At 39.9% G+C, this 15,574-nt stretch overlaps 1 protein-coding gene across 1 annotated transcript in view; it reads left to right on the forward strand.

The window, feature by feature from the left end:
- col5a3a (collagen, type V, alpha 3a) overlaps positions 1 to 15,574 on the forward strand; it is a 96,318-nt gene that overhangs the window by 525 nt on the left and 80,219 nt on the right. The window contains exons 2-4 of the mRNA XM_077619434.1: positions 13,142 to 13,309; positions 13,401 to 13,617; positions 13,684 to 13,846. Of these exons, the coding sequence (XP_077475560.1) occupies positions 13,142 to 13,309; positions 13,401 to 13,617; positions 13,684 to 13,846 (548 nt within the window). The remainder of the gene's footprint in view (positions 1 to 13,141; positions 13,310 to 13,400; positions 13,618 to 13,683; positions 13,847 to 15,574) is intronic.

Raw genomic sequence — 15,574 nt, forward strand, 5'->3', positions numbered from 1 at the left:
AGAATGATCATGCTTAACTAATTGGCTGACATTACTGGTTTGACGTCAAATCCTTTGGGTGGTTTGGCAACAAATGAACATCCGTTAATACGCTGCCACCCTTCCAGCTCAAATGGATTGGACATCTCCTAGTGAAAAACTCAGAGTATTAATTTACCTTTTACGAGCGACATGATTAGGCATCTATACACTCCTGATTAATAGTGAAAGAGTTTAATAATATTTTAGGGAAACTCTTAAGATTATGCAGAAGTTCTTGGTTTGGGTAAGATTCACGCTCACGCAATGACGTAACGCTGGCGTGTGCTTGCGAGCAGCATCGCTTAACTGCGAAAGAGTTTCACGTTGGCTTGCGAAGGAGCTGAACAACTGGCTTAAAGAGAGTAGATTAAAATTCCTGGCATGGCTCTGTTGCACGCTCACACACACAAGAAAATTGCCTCACTTCAAATTAACTTGCATGTTATATAGCATTCTCAGTCGTATATTGTGGTTAAAATTAGACCTAAGATAGTTTAAATGTTAGGCTGCAACTGTTTGTGTCATTTTGAATCTTGTAAATGACTATTTTTATTTGTTTACTTTTTAAATAAATAAATATTTTTGATTTAAAAAGGAAGACAATATTTGAAAACATTTTTCAATTTTAAAAAGCAAAAGGGAACAAAGCAGTAAATATTCCCTTCTTTTGTGTAAGCTATGTTTTTTTTAATTTTAAATTAAGTGTGGATAGTCCTTTGTCTCTCTGTGTGCCCTATGGCTAACTGGCGACCAATCTAGGGGAGTCTGCCTTTCGTCCAAAGTCAGCTGAGTTAGGCTCCAGCAACCCCCGCAAGCCTTTCGAGGATGTGCGGTACGGAAGATGAATGAATGAATAGAAGAAAAAACTGATTTTTGTAGTATTCATTTTTTTTCATTAAATTGTATTGAGAAACACAATGTAGCGCGGCCCCGCGGCTGAGTGGTTAGCACGTCGGCCTCTCATTGGGGTACCTGAGTTCAAATCCAGGTTGGTCCACCTGTGTGGAGTTTGCATGTTCTCCCCAGGCCTCCGTGGGTTTTCTGGGGGATGAGCGGCATGGAAGATGAATAAATGAATGATTTCCCAACCTGATTTTTCTTCATACCTCAAAGGCTGCCATTGAAGTCAATACACATCCAATCCAATTTGACTGGGAGGCCTGGCAGCGATGTTCGGACGAAAAAAAGAAAAAAAAATACAAAATCAAGATGCACAAAAAATATATGGCAGATTATATCATTACACTATAATTTGAGAAAACGTTCCCAATAATGAACAGGAAGTTACCTAGAAATTCCCCAAAATTAATAGGAGGTAACTTGCCATTCATTCATTCATTCATTTTCCGAACCGCTTTATCCTCACAAGGGTCACGGGGGATGCTGGAGCCAATCACAGCTGACTTTCGGGCAAAAGGCGGGGACACTCTGAATCTGTGGCAAACCGATCACAGGGGGATAGACAACCAATCACGTTTACATTCATACCTAGGGGCAATTTAGAGTGCCCAACCAGCCTACCATGCATGTCTTTGGAATGTGGGAGGGAACCGGAGTACCCGTAAGAAACCCACGGAAGCCCGGGGAGAACATGCAAACTCCCCACATGTGGACCGTACTGGATTTGAACCCAGGGACCCCAGAACTGTGAGGCCGACGGGCTAACCACTCGGTCGCCGGGCTGCCCGGTAACTTGCCAATGCCCCCAAATTAACGGAAACTGACATGGGGGATTCTACTTGTTTTCTTATTAATGTTTATTGAATTTAAAAAGGCCTACCATTGGCTGGTCACCAATTTAGTCCCTTGTCTGTTGCCCAGTCAGCTGGGATAGGTTATAGCACACCCTTGTGAGTATAGTTGGTACAGAAAATGGTACTTCCACTCCGTTTGTTCCAGAAGTGGTTTCGTAACTTGGATTTTTCGTAATTAGAGACATTTTGCATTGAATTAGCATAATTTGTTCCATGCTCTTTAATACTAACCCCTAAAACCCTTAACAATGATAAATTAATACTAATTTAGTATGAACTGTGCATGCAATTTTATGTAAATATGCAAAATGAGAAAAAAATGAAAATTTATGAAGCCATTAAAAGGAATAAGAAATACAAAAGCATTTTCCAATGGCGTGGAATTGGTAGCGGCGGCACTACACAAATTTAAACAACTTAAAATTATGTTACGCACTCTCAGAAAAACTCAAGAAACAAATATTAGTAACAAGAGGCCAAAGCACACGAATCAGGAGCTCACCATTGACCGGAACTGCTACGCGAATTCGGGTCAACTCTGGTGTCTGCTGCAAGTGCACCACTTTCAGGCTGGGCTGGCACTGTGCTCCCCTGTGCTACCTCTAACAAGCTGGCCCTAGCGTCCGCCCACTGCATATCAACTTTGGTTTCAGCATCATGGAGATGCAGCTTCCTTCTAACCAATAGCAGGCCACCGTGGTGTTAGATGATGATCAATGATAAAGCTACTCTACCACGACAATATGGAAAAAAATGCAAGGTGTATTCATGTTTCGGGGATGTTTGATTTTGTTTGATGTTTTGTAATTTGGAATTGTTTTGCATGTTTTTCCGATTGAGGCTTTTCATGAGATGAATATTTTGTATGTGGAAGCATTCATTAGTAGAAGTACCATTGTACTCTAAGGTTAATGGATTTTCCCCCCATTATAATTAACTAATTCCCTGTCGTTAACAAAAGATTAACCAATTAATCTAAGATGAGAGGAGTGGGAGCAAATTCAGATTTTTAGTTCCATTGACAGTTCTAGACATCAAATCTATTTTGACTGGGAGGGGTGAATGAATGTTCATGCTGCCAAAGATGCTAAAACAGGATCATATGGCACCCATCCCAGTTGTACCCACATTTGTTTTTAGCATCCTTACAGGCAATGTTTGAAAAGTGTTAGCAGACCGATACTTAAATTCTTTTTACCATCCCCTGCACACTTGGCGGTCGTCCGGTCGGCCCATGAGGAAGCGGCAAGCCGCCCCGTCGTGAGGCTGGCCAGCCCGAAGCCTCCTGTTAGGTTCAAACACCAGACATTTGTATCACCAATCTGAAAAGAAGGAAATCACAGAGAATTTGAGTTAACTTTATTTAAAAAATGAGAGGTTCAGAGACTGTCTCTCGCGACAGACCTCCAAAAGCACTCTGAAGAAAATCTCCCCTCGCCTAGTCTCTTATTGTGTTTTGGGAGTGTCCAAGTTACAGGAAGTTTCAAGCTGATCACAGGAGAGCGAGATCTCTCCCAGTTACAAAAGGTTCTTTGATCATGACCATATGCCCCTTCAAGATAACATCTTTATAGTCTTATTCCTGATATCTTGCAACCCTCACAAAACAGACAAACAGACAGGCGTCGGCCCCCCTGGGTAGTTCCTCTTTGTTGAATAAGGTGAAAACTCCCCAGGGCCCAAGACACTCTCATTCTATTAACTAACATTTCGACAGTCATACCAGAATCAGGATAACTTATATAAAATTATTCCAACACCTCCTCACAGGCTGGACTGGACAACCGCTGAACCGGCCAACCTGATGCCTATACGCGGGCCGGCCGGTCCGGCGGTCATTTAGTCCAGCCCGAAAGGAGGCTTTGGGCTGGCTGGTCTGGTGGTCGTCCGGTCCGGCCCTTGAGGAAGTGGCCATGCCGGAGAATGTTCTAAAAAACAACCAAGACTTAAATAATTAATAAATGTCTGGGGAAAGTGACAAAACAAGGGTTGAAACATACAAACTAAACCAGGGGTGGGCAAACCAGTCCCCGAGGGCTGCTGTGGGTGGAGTTTTTTGTTCCAACCGATCCAACACAGACTTTTTGACCAATGAGATTTCTGCAGAAAACAAGAAGCACCTGACTGGAATCCACTGACTGCACCAGATTGGTGAAAAGGTGTCCTCTTTATGGTTGGAAAGAAAACCCGAACTCACTGCAGCCCTTCGTGGAATAGTTTGCTCACCCTTGAACTTAACCTTACCTTAGATGGGAGTTTCAATGAGGAGCACTGGACGTGAACTGGGAAACATAGTACATAAACACCAGACACGGGGAGAACACCAGATGATGTCAGAAGAACCGTCAAATACACATAGACCAGGGGTGGCCAAGTCCTGTACTCGAGTGCCGGTCTGTTTTCCATCTCTCTCTCCACCAACACACCCAAATCAAATAATCGGGAACGAGCTGAAGCTTCTGGACAGCTTGCTGATTAGTTGATCATTTGATTCAGTGTGGTAGAGGAGGGAGATATGGAAAACAGACTGGATAGGGAATCTCGAGGACTGGACTTGGCCACCCCTGACATAGACTGACATGGGCTGACTAGACAATCAGAAACAGCTGGGTCACACGAGAGACAGCGAGCAGGAGATACACCTGGGGTGGGGAAACGGCAGGTGAATTCAATGGGCAATCACAAGGACAGGTTACACAGGGGAAAAAAACAAACAAAACATGTCAGAACCAATCCCTAACAAATTAAACATAATATATTTATGTAATCAGGATTCATGAAATCAAAGTTAAGTTTGGTAAATTTCCCAAAATAGTCCCTTGTACTATAAAGTGTGGCTGAAGCAGAAATAATTAAAACAATGTTTTCTCTGTAAGTGGAAACATGTGCTTTGGCCTTGAGGGGAAGGTGTTTTCTCGAAGGGTCCGGCAGTTCTTTGGCCCCCTGACTCATCATCTTGTCAACAAACATGAGTAGTGAACAAACTGTGAAAAGTGAATAATGATGTTCGAATGTTATGCACTATCATCGCTACATGTCAACTTGTTGACAAAACGGTCCTGTTCATTATCAAAATCTGAAATTTTTACAACGCATCAAATTCAACTATCAACATACGCCTGCATGGTTCATCTAAAACATCAGGAAAATAAACAAATACTATGGAAGAACTTGCATGCTTTCAAGCAGGCTAATGATATATTATCCCAACGCCTGCTTTCATCACCGCCTTCGTATTGATATGCATGACGGCGTGCAGTGTATCCACTGAGAATATATTTAAGATCTTTCCCAGCCCTTTTTAACCTCGCGTCTCAACACGCTCCACCAGTGTCAAAGATAACCAAAAGCAGACCCCGAATCAGTTGCGGCACCATTGCGATAACCTCTTGCTTCTTATTTGCATTCTTAAAGCAAACTATTGTTTTTTGTCATCGTGTCTTTTGGCGCCATTGACAATGATAGACGTCCAATCTTGTGGCTCTTATAAACTGTATTAGAACTTTTGAAATTAGTTTAACACTAGTAGATGTCCAATCCATTTAAAGTGGGAGGGCTTTCAGCTATCCCACTTCAAATAATTTGAACATTTAGAACCTTGACTCAACAAATATGACCAAAAATATATTTAAATTGTTAACACTAAAATCACCAATGAGTTTACGCAAACAAGATACACTGAATGACGACAACTAAATGAAAAAAACATAATATTTAACTGAATAAATGAAACTGTAAATAAAATAATTAACAATATTCTTTGTTGCAAAAGGAACTAAAACATAATGAAATTGAATACACAAATCTCTTTGCTTACAGTATTTACACATGTCAAAGTGACAAATTTCAAAATGACTGAATGCTCTTCAAAAGTATTGTGTTGAGTGCTATGAGTTAAAATGAGTTTGTAATTAGTAGACGTCAAATCCATTTGAAGTGGGAGGGATTGCAGAGGATAAACAAATGTGAATTCACTGCCAATAGTCTCACTCACAAATGGATTGGATGTCTAGCACAGCCAATAGCAGCCTATGAGTTACATAGTGAGCTGATAAAATTTAAGGAATTTGCCAGGAAGTTGAAATATTGTTTTTGATATCATGCCGTGACTCTTGTGAGGATAGGAAATAGTATTCATAAGTTTTTTTATTCTTGTAAAAGATCAAGAATGATGACTTGGGAGGTGTGGATTCACAAATTTAGGATTTTATTTCATTTTTTATTGTCAACTTTTTGCCAGCTATTGACAGCACCATACAAATACTGCTAACTAGTACCGGTCTAAATAGATTGTACTTTTACTGTGTTAAATGACAGAAAATGAGTATAGATAAATACAAGAGATAAAGCCTCTTTAGATAAGCATGTTTTGTTAGTGTCACTGAAAGGGCTAAAATATCCAGCTGCATGTCGACCCCACAGTTCTGGAGTCGAGGGTCGATCCCAGGTGGGTCCTCACATTGTGGAATCTTCATGTTCTCCCGGGCTTCCATGGGTTTTCTCCTGGTATTCCCGTTTCTTCCTACATCCCCAAAATATGCACGGTAGGCTGGTTGAACACCCTAAATTGACCCTAATTATGAGAGTGAGTGTGAATGTTTGTCCATCACCTTGTGATCTGCGATTGTGTGGTCAACAATTCGGGTTGTCCCCTGCCTGGTGTCCATAGTTAGCTGTGATACCCCCAGAACACCCTTTATTTTGATAAGCAGTTCAAAAACAAATGAATGAAATGTCACAACTCTTTCCGACACCTCAGTCAGAGAATTCAGATTTTTTTTGGTCAGGGTTTTATCAGGGATGTGTGAAGATGTCTCTTAAAAATTAGGTCAAAATAGTAATTTCAACTTTTTGATGTGCAGATGCTGCACATCTGTCAAGCAACTCCCAATTTCATGCAGATATTCATCTCCAAGCAGTAAATCCAAGTTCAATCATCCATTTATCCTCCCTCCTATGTTTTATCCAGGGTGCGGTCCAAAATCTATGGGAAACTCCCGCTTCACAAATTCCAATTCCCTCTCTTCCTCCTTTGTGTAATAGTTCACAGTTGACTGTGTTCACATTGTACATGATATTTTTCATGTCAGTTTGGGATGCGTAGGTGGTGTGAGTCATGTTTCCGAGATTTTTTTGTGTGACACAAAAACAAAGACGACCTTATGTTAATGCATGCTTCCAAAGTGTCAATTGGTCTTTTGGGCAACATTTTTGCCCTATGAGCTAATATGTAAACCAACGAGATGATTTATAAAGTACATTCTTACATATAGTACTGTGAAGTTAAATTCATGGATGCTTGAGCTTCTTCCCATGTTCTCTGACCTTGTTATGCAATTTCAAAACATTCTTTAGTCCATTGGGATGTTCTGATATTTCAAATCATGCTGCAGTGTTACCACAGAGAAGCAAAGTCAACAATGAATTTTTCAGGTGAAGAGTCTCCAACAAACCATTAACCTAGTAATTACTATATCCTATTCATTCCAAATTAGGCTTTTCCCATGTGTTGTTTGCCAAAAACATCTCAGTTTATTCTGCACACACAAGTGTGAAATGTCTTTTTATTCCCTGCACAAATTGTGAAAGATGTAACATTGTGAGAGCAACTTGAAAAAAAACAACTGTTAATGGATATAGATTTTTATATATTCATTCATTTTCTGTACCACTTATCCTCACAATGGTCGTGGGGGTGCTGGAGCATACCCCAGCTGACTCCGGGTCAGAGGCAGGGGACACCCTGAATTGGTGGCCAGCCAATTGCATGACACAAGGGGACAGACAACCATTCATCCTCATACTCATACTTAGGGGCAATTTAGGGTGTTCAAATAGCCTGCCATGTATATTTTTGGGATGTGGGAGGAAACCAAGGTACCCGGAGAAAACCCACGCGAGCCCAGGGAGAACATGCAAACTCCACACAGTGAGGACCCACACGGGATCGAACCCTCAACCCCAGAACTGTGAGGCCGAGGTGCCAACCACTAGCCAACCGTGCTGTCCTATGTATATATAATTTTTGGGGATATTATAATTCCTTTCCAACCTTTGTGTGTAGAGTTTGCGTGTTCTATCTGTCCCTGCATGAGATTTTCGGTTTCCTCCCACATCCCAAAGACATATACGTACATGGTAAACTGGTTGGATTCTCTAAATTGTACCTAGGTATAAGTGTGAACGTGAATGGTTTGTTTTGTTGTGCCCTGCGATTGGTGTGCAACCAATTCAGGATGTCGGCCACCCAGTGCCCAAGTTGGCTGGGATATGCTCCATCATATGAAATATAAAATGAATGATTTAATGAAGCCACCTCGTGGTGTAGTGGTTCACTCGCCTGATTTTAGTGTGGGCAGGCGTGGGCTCAATTCCCGCTGGTGGAGGTATGATTGGGGGTGTGAATGGTCGTTTGTCTCTCTGTGTCCCCAGCAGTCTGGTGACCAGTCTAGGGTGTAGTCTGCGTTTCGCCCGAAGACAGCTGGGCTAGGCTCCAGCAACCCCCACAACCCTTTCAAGGATGGGTGGTATGGAAGATGAATGAAAATGAATGAATGAATTAATGAAGGGGCCACCCGATGGTGCAGTGGTTATTCAGCCTGATTTTGATGTGGGCAGTCTGGGTTTGATCACCACTCGTTGGCACCCTTTTGAGGATGGGCGGTATGGAGATGACTGAATGGACGGATGGACGAACGAACGAATTAATGACTTTTATTGTCTTGTTAAGCCATTGGCTCCCACCAAATATGTATTCACTGCCACCCTCCCATTGGACATCTACTAGTGATAAATTATTTTTAAAAGTTTTCAATAGTACCGAAAGAGTTAATCATCCAAGAAGGTCAACAGTGTCTTGTTCCATCAGTGCGTTTTGCTTTCAGCATCAGACACTTGGAAACACAAGAAATAACCTGACAAGTCATAGAAAAAAATACTTCATGTATTTATACATGGTGAGCACTGACAGTTTGTCATGTTTGCGAATCACAAATCTGCAGTCGAATTCTCATCAAGGATAGAATGCAAAATCTACACAATTCACACCTGCATTTGCTCCAATATGGGGAAAAGATGAAAGTCTTTCCTGGAACGAATGATCATTTGCTGCTACTCTCCCACTTTAAATAGATTGAACGCCTGCAATTGATAAAATTTGCAACACAGCGCTCCTTTTTTTATTTTTTGGCCATACCCCATTGGAATTGACGAAATTGTCCAACATTTCCATCTTTTGGGACTGAGGACATTGTCTGACATAACCATCTTTTGGGATTGACTTTAGAATTACCGTAATTACTCGAATATAACGCGCACTCGAAAATAACACGCAGGTATAACTTTGGGCCAAAAAAATCTGGAAAAACGCAGTACTCGAATATAGTGCGCACCTAAAATTTCCCGCTGACGAAAATCAGAAATCTTACCTTTTTTTCTTCGTTTCACGATTGTTTTATTCAAACAAATTTATTCATTAGAATCCTTCAAATGAAAAGTTCCTCTCTCTCTTTGTCTGTCCTCTCATACATCTCTTCGTTGAGAATCCTATCAACGTCCACGCTTCCTTCATCCACTTCCTCTTCCTCCCACAACACATCATCCGATTGGCTTTACGAGATGACGTAAAATCTGTGCGTCAAAGTGAGTTTGACAATGCTTTTTTCGATCGAAAATTTGTAATTTATTTTAGTTATTGATTATAACACTGAACTGAGAGAGGGTGAACTGAGACGGGTACGAGGCTAGAGGGGGGCAGTGGTGGTCTCGGCTTCACGAGATGACGTAAAATCCGTGCGTCGGCTCTACGAGATGACGTAAAATCCGTGCGTCAAAGTGAGTTTGACAATGCTTTTTTCGATCGAAAATTTGTAATTTATTTTATTCAATTCAATTTCAATTCAATTTATTTGGCAAGAAAAAGCACCAGGCTAAGGGCCATGTAACAAGACAAAAAAAAAAAAAAAAAAAAAAAAAAAAAAAAAAATAGTTTTTGATTATAACACGCACCCCCAACTATTGGAATTAATTATTTTGCAAAAACCTGCGTGTTATATTCGAGTAATTACGGTAATTGTTATAGTTGTCATTTTTATTTTTTTTTTTGCAAGTATGCTAACCTTGGAAAGGAAACACCAAAAAAGTGGATGCTATATATATATTTTTATTACATACTTTGCAAAGCATCCTCACACGCATATGTGAATATCCCATATCAAGAAATGGATATCTGTGACTTTATAGTAAGGAGTATACTATAGTGCAGAAATGACACTTATGTTTTTTCTTTTTTACAGGATGGTCGTAGGTTTAGGTTTTGGTGTGGATTTCTATTATTTCTTATGAGAGATTTGGAATTGAAACAAAATAAATGCATGCTACAACAAATTGTGTTCAGTTTTAGCAATTGTTCTGCTATTTTTGACAATAGAAACAGGAAAACAAATCCATTTCAGAGAGCGGTGAAAAGGTATTTTCTGCAAAACATGCAGCAAAGCTAATGTTGTAAGAGAATCTTCCGATTGAAAAAATATTGCATATAAATGGAAGCTTGACTATCTCAAGTGACACATACATTTGAAAGAGAATGAGAATTGAGAAGGACAGAGGTGAAAATAAGGTAAAATTTAAGTCGAATTTGTGCATATTATAGTGACATTTATTAAGATGTTTTATTCATTGATGTTAATCATTTAATTTTAATTATGACTAGATCATTTACGGGTGGGAGATCTATGGATTGTATTGTTTTCGCTCATAAACCCCAAGTTGCTGATGTTATATTTTCCCCTCCATTTTCCCTTTTATTGGCTGTGGTTCCGAGTTTATCCTGTTTACTGCTTTGTTGCAATGCTCTGGGATTGGGAGCACTGATAGCCACTTGGCATAAACATTGTTTGCTCTGTAAATACCATAAAATGTTATGTACTACTTGTCGGTAATGGCAAACTTGCGCCATATGGTGAATGAAAAATTAGTACTGGAGGGAATTTTGTGAGAAGAGGCCAGCTGTAGATGCTTTTCAGTACTTGGTGCTAAGTTATTTTAAATGATCGCTAGAACAACAGCTGGTATAATAATTGTCTAACTGTGAAGTCAGAAACAGGAAGAAAGTAATTTTCTGGAAAAGCATAACAACAAGAATGGAGAGTATGAAATCAAACACTTTCAGTGCAATTAATAATGATAGAAGTCCAATGATGTGTTTTTGTTAAAAACTAAAATAAAAGTATATAAATGAGTTTACCACTAGTAGATGTCCAATCAATTTCAAGTAGAAACATGGCAGCGAATGAACAAGTCTCCTACTTCCAATGATGATACTGACTGATGATAACTATATTATGTCCACAAATGATTTTTAAATAATTCCGATTTATCGGTCAATTTCCTTCCATTGCTTTTACCCTAGTTGCATAGCTTCCAGATTGTGTTATCATAGTTAAGCATTCAACCAATATATTAGACATATTAATATAAAATTTAACTATTACACAATTACAATCAAAACATGTTGAACATTAAATTATAGATTATACTATTTCAAGATTCAAATTGTGAAACAGTCATTTTGTTGCTTATTTCTTCCCTAATATGAACCGGAAGTTGTGTGGTTTTGAGGGCATCAACTTTTGGCGACGTAGTCTGTGAGCACTTTTTTTTAACGCAACATTAGATATAAGTAATATTTGGAGAAAAGTCATAAAATTATGCTATCAAAACATTACATTACTTATTTTTGCATCAATCAAACCAGAAGTTGTTCAGGGTTAGCAGAAATCAACTTTTGGTGACATTAGGTCAGTGTGAAAAATGAGATTTTGGAATCATTTTGGAGGTTTATGTGATTCCTGCTGATAAAACGTTGATGAGAATGATTATTGTTAATATAGGCCACATAGTTTTAAATTACAAGATTTTCAGAAGGCGGCCTGTGCTGCAGCTCAAAAATGGTTGGGAAACACTGTTATAGAACAATGGTCCCCAACCACCGGTCTACGAGCCACCTAGTTCTGGTCCGTCAGAGAAATAAATATTCAGGTTTTCAATCTCGCCTTCCAACTTTAAATGAGAAGTTTTTATAATAATAATAAATAATTGCTATTATCCTCGGGACTTGTTTTCTTTTGCCACCGTGGACGTCATCTGTGCAACCTTCAATGAGTGTGAGTGTCAATGCTTGTCCGTCTCCTTGTGCCCTGCGATCGGATGGCCACCAATTCAGGGTGTCCCCCTCTGGCCCGGAGTCAGCTGGGTTAGGCACCAGCACCCCCCGCGACCGTAATGAGGATACTGAAGCGGTTCAGAAAATGAATGAATACTGTCAAAGCCATTTTCATTTTGACAGACTTTTCAAGAGAAGCTAATGAAAGCTCCGAAGCGAGCAAACCTGTCACAAGGATTTGTCCGCCACTTTCAGTCCACTAACTACGAATGGGTATCCCTGGCTCATAGATGAAGAAAAATAAGGAAATCTTAATAGAACTTATAGGTGGTGTCCTTTTTTGGGGGGCAAGCAGGAACTTTCATTTCGGGGAATGACTGAAATGCACAGAATATCTGTACGACAGAGTACAGTTGAAATCTTGTTGAGGAAAGAAAGGATGGATTTTGTGTACAAATAAAACGTTTTTGGGGTGAGTAAAATCTTTTATGAACATGGTACTATATTCCTAAATAATACTGCTATTTTATGAGGTGATCATTTTTGTATGTAGCACAGCTGGATCTGTAATAAAGGTTTTATAGCCATAAAATATTAAGAGTTGAATTGATTCAGACAGAGTACTACTGAAAGCCCATGTGTGAAATGCATGGACCGGCACTCCATTTTAGTATCAATACTTTGGTACTTTGATACTTTTGGCAACCCGACTAAAGACTTTCATAGAGACAGATATGGGCTGCAAGGTTAAAAGTGGAACTGTCACATTTTGTCATAGGTTTGGTTATGATTTGCATGACAGAACTCAAGTTTGTGCTGGTGAAATGTATAAATAATTGTTGTAACACACATTCCTGGTTTGAACCAGCTGCTTTGGGGCCCAAACTTCTGCCTCCGTCGACTGTAAAAGTATGAAAAAAGTAGCGGCTTATCGTCTGAAAATGATGTGTAGTTGAAATGGCGAGCCTTGGAAAAAATCTTTAATGCCGTTAGAAAAGTTGACGTGTTAATACGTTTGAGAAATGCAAGTATCATGTCGAAAAGTATGGTGAATTTAAAAACATCCCACTTTTAGAGCAACTCTGGTGCATCTCTCCTCAACGGCAGCCAAACAGTCAATTATGACAATGATGGCATGACGGGTGGACGGTTCATTGCATGCAGCCCGGTATAATTCTACTAATCAGTGTCCTTTCATACTCAGCTTCCAGCATTGATGTTCTACAAGCCCTGGGACTGTCAGAGGACATAGAGGGCGTGTCGCTGCATTCTGGTGTCTGCAGCAACCATAAAGAGGTGGAGGAAACGCAGCAGGCCTTCAAAATAGACCAGAAAATCCAGCTCAGTGCTCCCACCAAACAACTTTTTCCTGGTATTTGATTTTTTCTATTTGGGGTAAATATCTGCCTCCTTCCGAGCCTTATGAGTATTTCCTCTCCTCTTCTCTCTCCTCTTCTCTCCAGAGTCCACATTCCCTGGAAATTTCTCCCTCCTGGCCACTGTCCGAGCCAAAAAGGCATCACGGTCATTCCTGTTCTCCATCTATGACGAACGCGGGGTGCAGCAGCTGGGGCTGGAATTGGGCCTTTCACCCGTCTTCCTTTATCAAGATCGGGCAGTCAGGCAGCTTGCTCCTGAAACATACCCCACGTTCAAGGATGTCAATCTGGCTGATGGAGAGTGGGTATTTTCATGTCCTAAAATTGCATGCTAAATGCTCACGTGTTACTCTCCTGGTTTTTCTAGGTGGCACAGGATTGGCTACCGTGTAAAAGGCAAGTCAGTCACACTCTATCTGGACTGTTCGAAGGTAGTGACCAAGGAGCTAACTCGAGGAGACGATGGCGTCATCAGCACAGAGGGCATCATTCTATTTGGCTCACGACTACAGGATGATGGCATATTTGAGGTACAGCCCTATGTAAATAGTTAATGTGGGGATGATATGCAAAAGCAAATCCTCCCACATACAACTATCTTTTTTTATTGCCTCCCTATTTTGGCATGTCGCTCTTCCTACACAATTTGATCAATTAGCATTGTTCCAACTTCAAAATATAAAAAAAATCATGTGAAATATGCTCTTTTTCAATTGCACCCCTAACATTCACTGTTGTCCCAAAAAGACTGTCGGTCTGTTTTAATTTCCAATTGCAAATTGTGACTAATTTTGATATTTGTGTAAAGATATGATTTAATAATTTGCACATAAAACATGAACAAAATAATGGATGAAAGTAATCAGTCAGGTTTTGGTAAAAATGTATGGTCAAAAGTTTACATACACTTGTGAAGAACATAATGTCATGGCTCTCTTGGGTTTCCAGTTATTTCTACAACTCAGATTTTTCTCTGATAGAGTGATTGGAACAGATACTTCTTTGTCACAAAAACATTCATGAAGTTTGGTTCTTTTATGACTTTATTACGGGTTAACAGAAAAAGTGATCAAATCTGCTGGGTCAAAAATATACATACAGCAACACAAATTAGCAATTTTGGTGACTTAGAAAGTTGTGTCAGTGCGATGAACTTCATAGCATGGCCTCTTAACTTCTTGTGAGTGATTATGAGTCACTACAGCTGGTGACTTCTCTGAGGCCATTTAAATAGGGCTCATTGGATGCAAACGCCCACAAACGCTACAATGGGAAAGTCAAAGGAGCTCAGCATGGATCTGAAAAAGCGAATCCTTGACTTGAACACATCAGGAAAGTCACTTGGAGCCATTTCAAAGCAGCTGCAGGTCCCAAGAGCAACAGTGCAAACAATTGTTTGTAAGTATAAAGTGCATGACACTGTTTTGTCACTGCCACGATCAGGAAGAAAACGCAAGCTATCACCTGCTGCTGAGAGAAAATTGGTCAGGAGGGTGAAGATTCACCCGAGAATCACCAACCAAAAAGCAGATCTGCCAAGAATTAGAAGCTGCTGGAACATAAATATAATATACTATATATATATATATATATATATATATATATATATATATATATATATATATATATATATATATATAATATTTCCTACAATTTGGTGCATCTTGACACGTGAAAACAGTCGTCTTTAGTATACATGTATTTTTGGGTAAATTTAAGTATTAGTGTCATTAGTGCAAGCAAGGCTGCCACCAAGGGACGTCAGATTTAAAGGGCTGACCTTAGGTCCACTGTTCCCAGGCCCCAGTTCTGGGGGAGGAGGACAGTGTTCCGGTCCCTGTTCTTCCAGCTTGGGAGTAGGGCCATGGGGGATTTGCAGTCATTCGCTATTTTGTCTATTGCTTCCAGATTGCACCCTACATTCTTGTTGGCAACGCTTTAAAAACATCAAAATGTCTACATATCTACTCAAGTTTATTCTCGGCCTGTTTTGGGCCTTGTTTATGTGACTCACCACACAGATTGTTTTGATAAGACTGTTAATTTATGGGAAAATCTGATTTCGTCATCCTTGACTCGGACTGAAAATGTTACATGTCAAGGCAATTGCACTTGGCTATTGATTGAACACAGACTTAATAAGTCTCGAAAATGAAAGTAGAGTTTCAAATTTATGTTTAAATAATTTAGCAGTTAGGTCATCATATGCCAGTGACAGCACTTGACGTCAATCCATTTGAGTGGGAATGAATGAATTA

The sequence above is a fragment of the Stigmatopora argus genome, chromosome 14, assembly GCF_051989625.1.
Source record: "Stigmatopora argus isolate UIUO_Sarg chromosome 14, RoL_Sarg_1.0, whole genome shotgun sequence".
Classification (NCBI taxonomy): Eukaryota; Metazoa; Chordata; class Actinopteri; order Syngnathiformes; family Syngnathidae; genus Stigmatopora; species Stigmatopora argus.